Genomic DNA, 16,666 nt, shown 5'->3' on the forward strand with positions numbered 1-16,666 from the left:
GGCTTCTTTCTAATCTTGTTTGCATTCAAATTACCTCACCAGGTGGTACACCAATCAGAGGTAAGAATGCCTGGTTGCCCTTCAGCCGTCACTTCACATCATCTTCCTCTTGCTTTATCCTTTGTATCCACAGTCAGCTTGTCAAACCTCATGTACCCTTTTTTGTCAGCATCACACTCACAATGGGATCTAGATTCTCATTTTAGCAGAAAAATGTTTACTATGTTATGAATGTTCTTTACAAGTAAGGGTAAATATGATGATGAACCTAGGTTTTTTTTTTCAGCCTTAAAGGACCAGTATATATACTGGAAGGTGACAGCGGAGTACCTACATATCACTGGGCCCCACAGCAAATCATTTTTCAGGCCCCCAAATGTCTAGAAGTTGACCTGTTTTGCCAATATTTATTGAAATTGCATATGAATAAGGGCATCATTGCGCCCTTATACCTAGTGGTGAATCTGGGGATGCTGCCGCTCCTCTCCTGCTCCGTGCCTAAAAATCTGCGTCTGAGCAGGTCAAAGGGGGGTAGCATCGCTAGTGCATTGAGTGCAATTGTGTTCTCTGTGGAGCCAAAATTTCTGGGTTAAACCCTGGAAATTTGGCTCTTAAAGTTACAAGAGATGGCTTTTTGCCATCCCTTGTAACTGGCCGCTCACTCCTTGCTTCAAGGCAGGAGTGGCCCTGCCTATGCCTCCTGGGCCCCCCTGCAGCCACAGTGTCTGCTTCCCCTGTAGTTACACCCCTGGAAGGCGATATCATCTCTACTTAGACAAGTATTGGTTAACCTACATTTTTTGAACACAGTTTTATGTGGAGTGTTGAGAGCAATACTCAACCCTATCTGCAGAATATCTGGGAGGGAGTTCCCAGTGCAAGCAGCCATGTTGTGTTTAGCACATGCACATAATGTTTTTTTTTACGCTACATGGGCAAGTTGCAGCATTCATTTATCATGTGCATGCGTGTGCCCCAACATGACTGCTGGTACGGGGAGCTCCATCCTGGTGCGGGTGGCCTAGCGCTGGCGTGAGGCAATTTAGAAAAAAAACAAACAACTTTTATCCACAACTGGAGTGCCATTAGCCTGCAAAATAATTTGAAAAATTGAGCCAAAATAATAAGAAATATTTGAGTCTGTCCTGGCTTGAATATAAGTGATTATTCATAGGCAGTCTGTGAACACTGACCATACATAATTGGTTATTTATGTAAGGGTCCACGGATCATGCAAGAGGCATAAGCAGTGTGACTCAAGGGATTAAACATGGATGAGGTCCTCAACAGTCGTGTGATATCTAGATGCCCCAAAGAGTTTTGGTCCTATGTCTGCATCTGATTTCAGTCAATTAAGGGATAAATTGTGGACTCTTGCTGGTTGCTAAAACTGATGCATCAGGATACCAGTTGGTATATGGTGGGCACCAAAGGCTCCTTTTTGAAATTTCAACATATGTTACAGTATGCAGCTTGAATAACTTTCAGAAATTATATTATTCCTGGGATTCTTTACAAGAAAAAAAGTATTTGGATTCTAAATAATGCTCTGGAACTAGATGCTTTATTATTTGTGGTGTGTCTTAGTCATTACATGTTGCAAGCATCCTTACTGTTATGAATAAATTTTACTGTAATCACACTACACATTTTTATGACACATCTAAAGGTTTTCATACATCCAGGTCACAATATATCCAATTGTGGTTAGTCTAAACTAGCTGCTCCTGTCAAGTCCAGTTGATTTAGGCTTACTACAAGATATTTTCGCTATACATATACTAAATAATGGTTCTTAAGGACATGTTTTGGCAAATCTGTTGTGCAGTGCCTTCATTTATCCATCCCATTGAGCAGGTCTGTCCAACAGTGACCTTCATCAGACTTTCAAGGTAGTTCAGTGCCAAAGGCCAGTACTTAATTTAACTCACAAGGTGCTACACCTGTAATAGTTGGCGATGCCGGGGTGCTTAAGCATTGTGTATTTTGTAACGCAATAAAGTTGGACAGCACTGCAGAAAACAGCAAGTTTGTCATTTGCTACACATCATTATGCATAAAACAGTCCTCTGTGTTTTTTGTTTGTTGTATATGTAAAGGTTACTGGCATAAGTGGTGGGTAAATGGTGCACTGCATTATGTCTGGATTTATGTAAGAAAATATAGTTGCACTGCATAGAATAGGACTATTTAGCTTAACTTGAGAAATGGGAGACTTTAGAAAAGATTTATATAAAGAGAAATACTAGACCTGGCGTAGCCAAGCTGTATTCAGTTATAAGGAAGAAGATCAAAAATCAAGCCTGTGTCTTTGTTAAATGATAAGTCATATTTATCCAGTAGTCAGTGGTTATTTGCTGTAAAAGAAACAAATATTATTTCTAGAACTGTGTGTCTTTGAGTGGAAAGAAAAGACCAAACGAATTGTATAGCTGAATGAAATATCTTAATGCACACACTGTGCTTTGAAGATGTATAGCATTTTAATAACAATAATAACAATCAAATATCTACAATATGAACTAATAATAGCCATCTGTTGTGGAGGTACATCTTTGAGCATTCTCAGTAATGGCTCTTGAGGGCTGCAGTTTGCCTGTCCCCGCTCATCCGCCTTATATTGTTATATTGCTTGCGTCTGCAGCATAAATTCCGCACTCAATCTATGTCACTATCCAGGCTGAGCAAAAAAAAACCTTATTCAAACTCTTTGTTTAAGCAGAATTATTAACCACACAGCCATTCTTCTAACTCCATGTGACACCAAAGGGATTGAAAGATTAAGAAATCACCGCCCAAGAATGTCAATATTTTAACCTGTTGAAAAACAAATTCAAAGCTAGCAACAATATAGAAAACAATATAGAAAGAGTCTTATGAACAAAGGGTTAGCTGGGCATAATGACAAACTTTAAATACAATAAAGCAATAGGTCATGTTTTTTGCCTGTGTGCAGAAATATCTAGCCTAATATAGTAGCAATTGTGTGTAAAGAATGAATAGATACACTGCTGATGAAAACCATGCCGACAGACTTAAAAATGGAATGCAGCATGGAGTTACACATGAAAGTGTAATGTTTAGGTGCAGAATTATGCTCCACTCAGCAATATCTTGGTCTACGTAACATGAAAGCAGCCCAGAAAGGCCCAGTGCATGTCTCCCTAAGGCAGATTTAACCCACATGATAATGGTCTTTCATATATCTTAGCAACCATACTTGACAGGGATCCCTTCACACTAATTAAAGGGCTTATTAATGTTTCTCTTGGTGAAATGTTGTATTTATGAAGCTTGAGCCAACTAAGACTTGTCAGGATTTTGTTGTGGGAAATGTATACAATGCTCTGTTAACCACTGCAGATCTAATTGTATCTTTTTTTTTTTTTTTTTTGTCTCTGTCTCTACTTTTTCATCTCCCTTACAGGAGCTTTGCAGATCGAAAACAGCGAGGAAGCTGATCAGGGCAAATATGAATGTGTTGCAACCAACAGTGCAGGGACACGCTACTCAGCTCCTGCTAACCTCTATGTGCGCGGTAAGATGCCTGACACTGCCTGAAGTCATCACCCTAATTGGACTGCTTCTAACATGTTCCTATTTGCAGCCAACCTGGACTCCTAAGGCAGAACAAATCTTTATTTCTGATAGGTTTTAAGTATATCTGGTTGCTTGATCTGTGTGTGTGAGAAACAAATAAGTGTCTGTAGTGAGCTGTCTAACATGCTGTGTATGAGTGTTCAATGTTTCATTCATCTATTATTTGGCTGATGTATTTTCTGCCATTGACAATACCTACTTAAAAGTCTATTTATAAGATTTCAAGGACAAAAAGGCAAATTGTTACAATCTGCATTGCCACGTCAATGGACAATGCCATTTTTAGTGATGCAAAATTCTAGATTTGCCTTTTTAAAAATCGGTCCCTAGGGAAAAATTTAAAATATGTGTGGCAGTTGCAAATATAAGAGTATGCATGCTGTTTACTTGGATGTATCATGAATATTCATATTGTCTGTCAGGGACCTATATTTGAATGTGTCGCATTCCATGAAGCCACATCACCTAATGCATCCCCCACAGAGCTGAATGTTTGTCAGTTTGATTTTGTGTTTTGTTTTTGTCATTTTACTTGGAATTCATCTTAAAGGGAATGTAAACCCCAAAATAACATTTTGCCTAATGAAAAAAAATATACTTTCATGTTCATTAAATATTTCAGTTGCTAATCATTTTTAGAGATGAAAAATTGGGGTACCAATAAGTTGGGCACCTCTAAGTGAGTCAATGGTACTTTCTTGAAGAGTGTTTTGCTGCCATATTTGTTTTAATTACCCAAGTTGTGTTTTTATTGAAGAAGAGCTGCAGTCTGGGGTATGTTGTTCCCCAACATGTAGGATTTGCTTGAGTTCCAACTTTATTTTCTTTTTAAGTGGTAGAAAAATACAGATGAGACAAATACAATTTCAATTTAAATCTGTATTTTTCTGCCAGTTCTTTCGATTGATACAATGCAGCAGAAGTGTGCTCTTTTCCAGTAAAAACTCACAATGCCTTGCCTGTTTCTTCCTAGGTCTGCTGATTTTTGTTACATTATTTAAAAAATACAAACTGCCATGGCGAAGAATATAAAGTTTCTTGAAATGGCTTTCATTAGGCAAAATTTATATTTGGGGTTACAAGTGATGAAAAATTTTTGTATTGCTAGGTTTGTAACCAATTTGGATGCTATTTGGAAGTTTTTATAGTAAAACCAAAGGGCATATGTGTAATAGATACCTGTCTCAATCATATCTCAAGAAAACCTTTCTGGTATTTGCCATTCCAGTTGAAAGGGACACCAAAACAGTACTGTCACTTTTGCAGAAGTGATGATAAATGATGTATGTGCACCTTTTTGTGAGTGTTGCAGCTGCCCTATGGTATGCACAATTCTAAAGGAGCAGTTGTGTAAAAATAAAAACTGGCTAAATAGTCTGTGCAAAATAAAACAATGTTTCTTATATAGTTAGCCAAAAATGTAATCTATAAAGGCTGGAGTGACTGGATATCTTATATAATAGCCAGAACACTACTTCCTGCATTTCACCTCTCTAGTTCTGAGTAAGTCAGCGACTTTAAGGGGGCCACATGGGACATAACTGTTCAGTGAGTTTTCAACTCACTTGTAACAACTTGTAAGTGGAAACCAAGAGAGCTGCAAAGCAGAAAGTAGTGTTCTGGCTTTTATGTTAGACATCCAGTCACTGCAGCCTTTATACATTACATTTTAAGCTAACTAACTATATTAGAAACATTTTTTTTATTTTGCACAGCCTATTTATCCAGTTTTTATTTTTACACTGAACAATTCCTTTAAGGGGAATAATACTTTCTAAAAGCATTCTGTGAATGCATGTCCCCAGTAAATTATGAAAATGAAACTGCATCAAACAAGTCTACATTGTGTTCTGGTACAAATGATGTACTCTTCAGAATTAATCTCGGTGTAACATGGATTTTTGTTAAAACCCATTTAAATAAGAACAGACTATGGAATGAAGCCTAGCGTTGCTTATCATAGTAGCTTTCTAATATGTGTGGCAGTATAGTTCTGCTTAGTTTTTAGTATTGTATAAAACTCATGTTCGCATAAACAATATTTCTAATTTCCTAATTTGCGTTCTGTGTTAACATACTTCCTGTATCCCCCTTTTAATTCTATTAATCATTTTGGCTGTAAAAAGTTTACTTGCCAAAGGAAACATAAAGTGTGTAATTCTAGAAGTGCTAAGCAATAAACTCCCATTCTGAAATAAACCTCTTAGTCACAAGGTGTCATAGACGCATGTGAAGCTTTTCCCAAGGTGGTATTATCTAAGGAATTCACTGCTTAAAATGGGAATAAGTATAAATTCTCCAATTAAAACATTGCAGCGACACTGATTCCTGCATGTGACTATACACAGAAAATAGCCAACAGGGAATCATTTGTTAGACAATGAAGCAATGGACTCTCCAGCTTCCAAATAAAAAGTATAACAGGGCCGTAACAAAAATATTTTTATTAGCACAAATAAACCTGTTGTAAAAGTCCCATGGGTATCTGCCCAAAAGAGTTCTCTAACCTATGAATATTCAGTCAACCCTTTTGTATATGGTGCAGTGTGCATAAAATGTTTTATGCACAGAATTAGTGCAAAAAATATACAGTATCAAACCCACAAATAATTTTGTAAAATGTACGGATAGAATTGTAATTTTCGTGAGACAAAAAAGGGTCAGCGACTGTAATGTATATACACCCCAGAACATAATGAATATGTGTGGTTCTCTTTCTGGCTGTAGTTCAGCATCACTTGGAGGGATATATATATATATATATATATATATATATATATATATATATATATATATATATATATATATATATATATATATATATATATATATATATATATATATATATATATATATATATATACACACACACATAATATATACATACACACAACTGAATCTTCTATATTTGGATATATTAACCTCTAAATGTATCTTCTAAATTTAGAGGTAAATTTAAATTTGCTTAAAGGGGCTGTATAACATCTAGTCAACATGAGTTCAGTGAATATACAGTATCGACCCCACAAATAATTTTGAGTTCAGTGAATTAGGCTTGTGTTAAGCAAATTATGGTTTTTTTGTGATTAAAACAATGGGCAAAAGTATGTTTAGCACAAAACCTATACATAGAATGGATGTTGAAGAAGGGGGTATACTGCCCCTTTAAAGGCAGTACAGTTGTCTGTGTGTGGCTGACTGGCATGGTGTAGCTCAGTTGTGTTTCTGTGTCCATTACTATATATTGTTTGCCATGTGGATAGTGTGTTATTTGTACCATGCATTCTGCTCCATGAGATATGTATATAGTAGCTCTTATGAGCTGAATGTTTATCATTTGAATTTTTTTTGGAAACAGAATTCTGAATGAGTGCTAATGTATGTTTGGTATGTGATTGATAATGTGTGCTAATAAATCATTTCACTGTTGCCATACATTTCCATATGTGGATTGCCTTGATTGAAAGTATAGCTTTCATTCTGTTTGACAATGTGTGTATTGTATGGTGGTGTGTGTTTGTGGTGTTGTGATGTGGACACATGTAGCTCTGCCGTTTTTACTCTCTCTGTGTTTCTCCTTGTCTCTCTTCTACTTCGTCATCTTCATCGCACTGCCATTCAAACAATCTTCCATCTCTCAGATCAGCGAGAAGGTTGGTCCTTTTCATTTCTTATCCAGATAAAACTGGCACGCCTGGTCCAGCCCTCCCTCTGTGGGGAGTCAGCAGAGCCAGGCTCAAAAGAGAGCTTTAATTCTGCAGTCCCTTCTCCTTGCTTCATTACTGCATTCTAACCTGTGATTTTATTGCCTGTCTGTATTGCGAGCCTTACAGTGCATTGTGTCATTGACCTATCCTCTATGTGTGCACGCTCAACTGTGCATGGTCCTCTTCCAACCTTTACAACCCAGCTCTCCTCAGCTCAACCTCTTTATACTGAAAGCAGTAGCTCCCACATATTAAGCAGTTCTTTTGGCCGCAGTAGGCCTCAAAAAAGGCATTATAGGTTAAAGAACCACTTTCACAAGTCCAAACAGGTACCCCTGGTATGTTGAACACATTGACATTACATTATCAGGTCTGTAATATGTTTGTCAAGTAAGTTCTTAGATGTTAATCCATATTTTCATTTCTATGATGTCACACATCATCCATCATAGCAGTGCAATATCTGTTAGTGACAAAGTATTTGGCACCAAATATGTAAGCTCACGTGGCATGTGAGCTTACATATTTTGGCCAAAGTGTGGTAATAACACCTAATTTTTTGTAATAATTATTTTTATAGGCAAACCTTGCACTGGCAATCTTTCTTCTTCATTTGGTGTACAGATATTGGTTCCTTATTGGTTTGTAGCAGCTGGTCAACTACAGATTGTGAGTTAGACTGAGCGCTGGCACAAAGGTGTTTATAGCAACTAGTCAACAACACAGCATGGGTTAGACTGAGCACTGGCGATTTTTTTTTTTGTTTTGTTTTTTTTGTGTACATAATGTTATATTAAATCTGTTATTGCAGATTATTAATTAAGAAGAATCCCAACACTGTTTTACATATCTTGTACAAGTGGATAACATCAAACTATATGTGGCCTATACTGAATCTGACACAATTAAACAAGTATTGTCCCTATAACTTCTGTTGGCCATTCATAAGCTAAATGCAGTAAACAGCATATTTTGGTATCCTTATATTGGAGCCAATTAACCTGCCTGCTTGTTTTTAGAGTTTGTGAGGAAACTTATATTCCTGCCCTTAGTCAACACAAAATATTACAGTACATTAACTCACTTTTTTCTTCATACAAAAATTAATAATTCTTATGCAGACTAATGGTGGTTAGAGGAAACTTACTGTACCCATGTCTTAATTTTTTTAAGCATTTTTTTTCCATTTCGTTTTCAGTATAAATTTTGTAAATTATTATTATTAACGTTTAAGTATTTATAGAGTGCCAACATATTTCGCAGCACTGAATTAAAGTATTTTTGTCCCTTTCTGCGCTGCTAGTGTTTCTTGAAGAAACCAACTTTATGTAGTGACTGTTGCTTAGAATACATTTTTTTTTCATTATTGCCAAACATTGGGTTGCAATTCACTTTAAATAGACAAAGTACTTGTATAATTAGTGCAGAAATAGTCCATAATTAAGAAAATTAAAGCAATTGATAGCAGGTTTTGCAATTATATTAACATGGCAATGCATGCTAGTGCCTAACTACTGACAATTCTGTATTATTGCAAGTATTACTCTTCAGTAACATTTTTTCTTTTTAACACATGTTGCTCATTGCAATTCCACAATGATCAGTAGCTTGGCCCCCAGTGGAGAATTTAGTGTTTGTTTTGCTGCGGATAATGACACGTACACTTCTCTCAACTGTTTTCCTGGAAGCTGCTCTGTTCACCCAGGCATTTAATTATTGCTCTGCAAGGTCATATATTAGAGAGTTCTTTTATCTATGTGCTGCAAATCTGCTCCCCTCTCTCTTTTCATCTGAGAAATTTCCCTGAACGAATGCAAATTGCAGAGCACAAACGACCCTTGTGGACCTTGCATGTGCACATCTGAGTAACAAGTGATATATGGTTCCCTAGACTTTTGTCACATCAAATAATTTCACTTTAAATTTGCACCTGATATATAATACAAAAATGGTTAGGGCCCCAACAAAATGCTGTCTAAAAAAATGTTGTTGCCAGTCCCAACTATACTTGTTTATTAAATTAGATTGTAAGCTCTTTAGGGCAGACCCTTCTTTTCCTCTTGTAAGGTTTGTCTGGTGTGCCAGAATGCCCAGGCATGAATAACTGTTAAATGCAACAGTATAACCCATGTACAAGTAAGTAATTTACTATTTTCAGTCATACATATTCTCTTAATTATTAATTACAGGGTAACTTGGTTTTTTAATATATAGATGTTATGTTTTTAAGGCAGGCTCTTGAAACCAAAAGGCTTTATTCAGGCTAGATTTTATACTGATTTGGTCAGACTCCTTTCCAATAGTCAAAACTGCCTAGTTTGTTACAGGTAGGTCTCTCATCTTCCAACTTCAAAAGAAGACTGCCATCAGAGTTTGGAGTCTCAGGCAGTCTGACTGTTGAGTTAAAGTAGTGGTATGCATAAGGAGTGTGAAAATAAAGATGATGCGCTATAGGGGAAATAATCAGAGGAATGGTTCTTTACTAGCCTACATAGCTGTTATAGATAATAGCCGGTCCAAACTCACCCCTCGCAGGTTTTCTTCCTTCACTTGGTTCCACTCCAGTACCAGTGCTCAGCCATATATAGTGATATATAGAAACATAAATAATATAAAATGGATGAGTATTTATTCCAACAAGAGATGCATCCACATTGCCTTGCATGGACAAGGTTATGCATATGGCATATTACTTCCTCTTAATACTGCCCCATACTTTATAGCAATATCCTCACTTACTGCCAGGTTACTTCTCTTGGCAAATGGGAGAAAAAGCAATTACATTAATCATAATGCTAACACCAAATTTGCAATGTCAGTGATTATAGTAGTATAATGAAGGCACAGTGTAACTCTAAAATGTTTTTCTACCATTTACCAGGTTTCAATTATTATGTTTTATTTATATAATGCCAGCATAATCCACAGGGCTATACATCATTCTCCTCCGTTCCTCTCCCTAAAAAAGACAACAAGCAAAGGGTTAACATACAGACTGCCTTGCATATAGTGACTTTGACAGGAGGCCCAGAAAGGTTCTGTAATCCATCCTGCCTTAAGCTATGCTGTTAGATAGATCTGTCAGTCAAGGCTCCACAATTTTTTGCAGAGGGGCCAAGGTAAATTAAGTTATTCCATTGATGCTATTGGATGATTAACAATAAGAATAGATCAAGGTAAATGAAAACCAGTGGCATAGAACTACAACAGCATAGGCACAAGGCTTGAACCACTGATAGTCCTTCTCCACAGCCCATTCTACTAGTTTAATTTTAATTGGTCATCTGCCGCAAATGAGCATGAGAGAAATATGTATGTGCACTTGTGTTGGGGCCTTTGATAAAAACCTTCTCACTTTAAATTATACAGCATACAGTAGGTCAAATAGAGGAGTTTCCAAAACAGAGTATTAAAAGTTTATCTGCTGATCTGTTAACTGTGCATTGTGTCTTTAACTAGATTTGGAAATGGAAAAGATACATAAAAAATTATATAAATGTTTCCTCAAAAACTGGAAGTTAGAATATTGGCTCACATGCCTTTAATACATTTATATTGTTTCGTTATCTGCACAAGATAAAAAAGAACGTTTTAAGATATTCCTTATAGCTACAACAGCTACAGAAGTTTAAACCTAAAAACTTATCAATTGAGCACAAAGGAATTGACTTGCTAAATATGTAAATCTCTTGGCAGTATCTGCATTTTTTATGCACATGAAAGACTGAAGTGATTTGTGCAGTCCAGTCAAAAGTTTCTTTCATGAGCAAGCAAAAGTTGTGTGTCTTCTTATTGTGCATGCTATGGATTTAGGATTAGATGTAGAGTTAAATTCCAGAACTTTGGTATCCCATGGGGCCCTAAATGCCCTCAACTAATATTTTTCCTTTTCTAAAATGTTCCATTTGTCCTAGCCATGTGTATGTTTGCCTTTTAAGCTGCAAGGGACACAGGTCTCAAAAAGCTATGCAAGATAGATTCCTCAAAATAGTTTTTTTTTGTCTTGTCCTTGCAATAAAAAAAATAAAATAATAATTTTGAGCCTTTTGAGCAAATGATTATTGCCTCCTCATTTCAGTTGAGCGAGGCAATAACTTTCATCTTATAGCTTGGCTTAAGATGCCCACTTTGTAGCAGAGTATGCACTTGTTTAAATTTCATGTCATAATTGTAATTATGCAGCAGACTTAAAAGTGGACTTGATAGTTTTTGGAAGTTGTGGGAGTGTAAGCAGTGGTGTAACTATAGAGTAAGCAGACCTCTTACTCTATAGGTAACAACAAGAACCCCCTCCCCCCAGCCGCTCTCTTACCTGCAGCGGGGAAGCGGCTGCAAGTTGGCACTGAGCACTCTAGTTATGCCACTGAGTGCAAGCATGTAAACAGCTAGGTGGATCAGTTACTCAATGCATAACCGAATTGCTTGTTATGGAGACCCAAATATGCACAGGTGATCATTCAGGTCATTTTAAAATGTATAAACCGTATATAAGTAATAATAGAACCATATGTAGTACTTATTAATTTTTCGTTTTGTGCACATGTAGTTAGGTAGACAAATATATCCACACTAAATATACAATATCTCTGCTTATAATAAATAGACGTCTCTCTTCCTGATGGTTCAAGTGGTCACGTTACAAATTGTTCCATGATAACTGGTTGTTCATCGCTGGCAACTCTCATACTTTTGCCTTCTGTTGCGTTCTGCGGTTACATGAGTGTAAAGGGATACCACCTTCCCAAATGTTTATCAGGATGGTAAAATTCTCCTCATATCCTCATGGGTGAAAAATTCAGTCTTTTAATTCAGTGAGATCACCAGTGAGTGCAATGTGAGACCCTCTTGGTGAATTGGGCATCCTAGATTATGGATTTGGGAAATATATCCCAGCTTCTCATCTTTGAATACTGTAACTGCATGCAAAAGACTAAATTATTCAGCAATCTGCAGTTTATCTCCTGCTGTTATACTTTATTGTGTTTGTCTAATTCTTTCTACTAGAGAAGTCTTTTTGCCACAGATTCATGGTATGTTCTCATAACCTTATAGCTAAGTAGAGATATGTCAGGCTTGGAAATTTTACTAGCTCTGTTAAAACATTTGTTAAAATTTGGATTAGCTCCTAAATTATTTGTAATTTCCATACATTGCAACATGAAATATACCAGCATGCTCATGTTAATGAAATACATTGTTTGCGTTATATATAAAAGATTATGAGTTCATAACAGCATGCGTCAGAGCCAGATTTATAAAGATGCAGGTGCATGTGGTGATAGAGGTTAATCTCTGTACATGAATTCTTCAGTGTTTTTCCAGTGGTATATTGACCCTCACTATCTCCACAATAAAATGTCACCCTTATTTTCCCATTTCTAGCAGTGCATGTTCTGAATCCTATTCTATTGCTGCATGTCTTTTGTAACATTCAAAGGCAACGGTTTCTCCTTCCCAACTTTTTTTTTATTGGGGACTCTCTTCAAAATGTCTCCATAAAACCCAATACCTCCTGCTTGAAGCATGCTGGATGAATGCTTGGAATATGTTGCTAGAACACTGCATGCTCTTCTAGAGTGAGATGGGCCCATTCTTCAAAAAATGTGTCAATTTAGACGGAAGCCACAGGCAGTCCGGATGTTGAAAAACTAGAGCTCATACTGTCATCATACTAAAATCATTTCCATCTACATTAGTCACATGCTGAATGCTGGCAATAGCCTTTCACACTGGCTTCATACTCATGCAGATTCAGTAGCCTTCAGCAGCTCTAACACAAAATTCAACTTTTCTATTTCTTTCTCAAGTGCCAGAGCAACTTACAATATTATATAACTAGAAATGCTTAATTGGCAGACTAGCTTGCTCATTGAAACATATCCATTTTTATTATCTTTATGACCTAGGTAAAGTATTCTCAGTAGGTTCCTTAACTGGGCATTGATACGTTTAATATATAATGCTTCATATCGAAATAAAAAAAAAAATCACTTATTTATTTAACTACATTTTTGTTTTCCCCAAAAACTGTATCATAATGTTGGTATATATGCATTTAGCATCTGCCAAAATGCTGGTTTTGGGGGAGAAACATTTTTTAACTATTGTCATCCCCTTACTGAGGCAACTAAATAGTTGCTGTGTTATTATTGCATTGCCTTTTTCTTGGTCTCTACTGAGCAATGCTCTTTTCAGTGTTGAATCTATAATAATGTTTTCATTACTCTTCCTTCTTTGCTATGTAGTCCAAACTGATCATTTTACAAAATTTTTAGAGAAAATTTAAATAATGATTTTGGGTTGGATTATTTTTAGCTTGACAGTCAGGACCACATGTTAAAGGTGGAACTATCGCAAAAATAAGGATTTTACATTCGCTTCAGCATACTGAAATAAGAAACTTTCTAAATACAAACAATTAAAAACTGTACCGTTTCTGGAATAATCAAGTTTATTTTCACTATTCTGCTCTCCGCATCTGTTTCTCCTCATTCTGTCTTCATTCAGGAGTAGGGTGTCAGATGAATGATCCAATATATCTTATAGGGGGGCTCCTTTGCCTAGAAGATGTATTCGAGCTCACCAGAAATCCTGTCTTTCTACATGCAGAATTTGTGCAAAGTGCAGTTTTTTTGTTAGATTTTGTTTGTACTGCGGTCAGTTATTTGAGTGAGCTCTAATATATCTGCTAGGAAAGGAAGCCCCCTATAAGATATATTGGATCATTCATCTGACACCCAACTGCTGCAAGAAGATAATGAAGAGAAACAGATGCTGAGAGAGGAATAGTGAATATAAATGTGATTAATTCAGAAATGGTGCAGAATATGTAATTGATTGTATTTAAAAAGTTTCTTATTTCAGTTTGAGGACGCTTACATTAAATTTTCATTTTCTTGATTGTTCCCTTTAATATACATCTCCCTTTTTAATGCTGTTGTCTCTTTCACTTCTTTCAGTCCGTCGAGTGGCACCAAGATTTTCCATACCTCCCAGTAACCATGAAGTCATGCCTGGGGGCAGTGTTAACTTAACGTGTGTGGCAGTGGGTGCCCCCATGCCCTATGTCAAGTGGATGGCTGGCCTTGAGGAACTCACCAAAGAAGACGACATGCCAGTGGGCCGCAATGTTTTGGAACTGACAAATATCAAAGAGTCTGCCAATTATACCTGTGTTGCAATCTCCTCATTAGGCATGATTGAAGCAGTTGCTCAGATCACTGTGAAAGGTTAATAAGACATTAGTATACATTATGAAGCTGTAATGTTCCATTTTTGGTTCCAGTTAAAAACTACATTTGTAACCATGCCAGAGGTAATGTTCTTGTTCTGTTCAAAATTGTTTGGCTTTGAATTATACTCTAGGAACTGTAAAGAGATGCTGGGATTTGTACCTTTGTAATTGCCAAACTAACAATTGGTTTTCAAATTCACTGGTTTAGCTTGTAAAAAAAAAATAGTACTAGCTTGTAACAAAAAAAAATAGTACTAATTAGACTACTAGTAAAAGAACTTGTTTATTTTTTTTCAGGTGTGTTTTCCATTAAAAAATATGTTTGTTTGTTTTTCTGTTTGCAGCATTGCCAAAACCTCCTTTGGATGCTATGGTAACAGAGACTACAGCCACTAGTGTCACTTTAACTTGGGACTCTGGCAACCCAGACCCAGTGTCTTATTATGTGATTCAGTATAAACCCAAAGCATCAGAAAGTCCATTTCAGGAAGTTGATGGAGTGGCAACAACTCGGTACAGTATTGGGGGACTCAGCCCCTTCTCAGAATATGAATTTCGCATCATTGCAGTCAACAATATTGGCCGAGGACCTCCAAGTGAAATAATAGAGGCTCAAACAGGAGAACAGGCTCCCTCTAGCCCACCTTTGAAGGTCCAAGCTCGTATGTTAAGTGCCAGTACTATGCTAGTTCAATGGGACCTACCAGAAGAACCAAATGGTCAGATCAGAGGTTTCCGGGTTTATTACACTACTGATCCACATTTACCTTTTAATATGTGGCAAAAACACAATGTTGTTGACAACCACTTGACAACAATAGGAGGTCTGACCACAGGAACCACTTACAGCATCCGTGTTCTAGCTTTCACATCTGTGGGTGATGGACCACCTTCTGAGATAATTCAGGTCAAAACACAGCAGGGAGGTACGTTTTTATTAGTAAAGGACACATATAGAAGTGTTAACAGGTTTTTAACCTTTCTTTAAATGGAAAGTGGTGGTTTAAGTACTGTTCTATAATGTGTTTACAGTTCCTGCACAGCCTGTTGATTTCCAGGCAGAAGCAGAGACCGACACTCGCATATTGCTTACATGGCTTCTACCACCACAAGAACGCATCACAAAATATGAGCTGCTTTATTGGGAAGGAACAGACGGAGAACAGGTTTGTAACAACCATCCAGCATCTTTTCTTTTTTTGACATATTCCCTGAACTATAAATTGTGTATTAATAACAGGATGGCAGAGGGATATAACTTCAATTGTTTCTGATGCTTTTACATTAAAATCCTGCAAAATTCTGTTAAAAAGTGGTGGAAGGGAGAAACGCTTGAAAGGAAATAATTAAACATTAAGTGTTTTCTGAAGCAAGTTCTTCCAAACATCATCAATCAATATATATGGAAGTAGTCTAATCGAATTGCTGTACAAGAAAGGTTACAGTAAGTGTATTTCTTTACTTCTTAGTTATATTTTACACTTTGTATTGTTACAGCAAAAACTTCTGTTTCACCCTTCCTCCTCTTACGCTGTGGAGAGTCTAAAACCGGACACACTTTATCATTTCCGGTTAGCTGCATGGTCTGACACTGGTGTTGGGGTTTACACACCAGCAATTCAAGCTAGAACTGCACAATCTAGTAAGTATGCAAAGAAAGGTTCTGTATACTTCTACTGTATATTTGAAGTGAGTTATATGTATGTAGACTATAATGAGCCATGATTGCTTCGTATTTGGTGCAAAAACTGGTAAGTTTTTCTTCTATAATAATAAACCCTGTCAGGCATGATACCTACCAATAAAACATTTATACCCATCTTTTCATTATATGAGAGATAGTGAACCTTTGGCACGCCAGTAGTTGCAGAGATACAAATTCTATCCCTATGCCATTTCAGCTGGCGGATTAATGTTGAGGGAAGTTATTCTGCAATTTCTGCAGTACCAAATGTTGGCTGTCCTTGCTGTGATTGGACAGTGAACCCTTGCTTGCTTTTAGGCTCCTAATGTTTTTCTTTGATTTTGCTGCTTGCACCTAAAGTGTTGAAAGGCTGATATTGTAGGGTATTGGCGACGAACGACATCGGGCCTAGGGGCGCCCAATATGTAAATCCAGCCCTGG

The 16,666-nt window shown here is 36.8% G+C and overlaps 1 protein-coding gene across 17 annotated transcripts in view; it reads left to right on the forward strand.

Moving 5' to 3' along the window:
* ptprf.S (protein tyrosine phosphatase receptor type F S homeolog) overlaps positions 1 to 16,666 on the forward strand; it is a 325,862-nt gene that overhangs the window by 282,160 nt on the left and 27,036 nt on the right. For 9 of the 17 annotated variants that reach the window (XM_041561420.1, XM_041561424.1, XM_041561429.1 and 6 more), the window contains exons 6-11: positions 43 to 60; positions 3,428 to 3,538; positions 14,267 to 14,536; positions 14,886 to 15,467; positions 15,574 to 15,707; positions 16,039 to 16,183. In XM_041561420.1, the coding sequence (XP_041417354.1) occupies positions 43 to 60; positions 3,428 to 3,538; positions 14,267 to 14,536; positions 14,886 to 15,467; positions 15,574 to 15,707; positions 16,039 to 16,183 (1,260 nt within the window). The remainder of the gene's footprint in view (positions 1 to 42; positions 61 to 3,427; positions 3,539 to 14,266; positions 14,537 to 14,885; positions 15,468 to 15,573; positions 15,708 to 16,038; positions 16,184 to 16,666) is intronic. The other 8 variants (XM_041561423.1, XM_018260800.2, XM_041561427.1 and 5 more) reach the window with 1 other exon arrangement.

The sequence above is a fragment of the Xenopus laevis genome, chromosome 4S (assembly GCF_017654675.1).
Source record: "Xenopus laevis strain J_2021 chromosome 4S, Xenopus_laevis_v10.1, whole genome shotgun sequence".
Lineage (NCBI taxonomy): Eukaryota > Metazoa > Chordata > Amphibia > Anura > Pipidae > Xenopus > Xenopus laevis.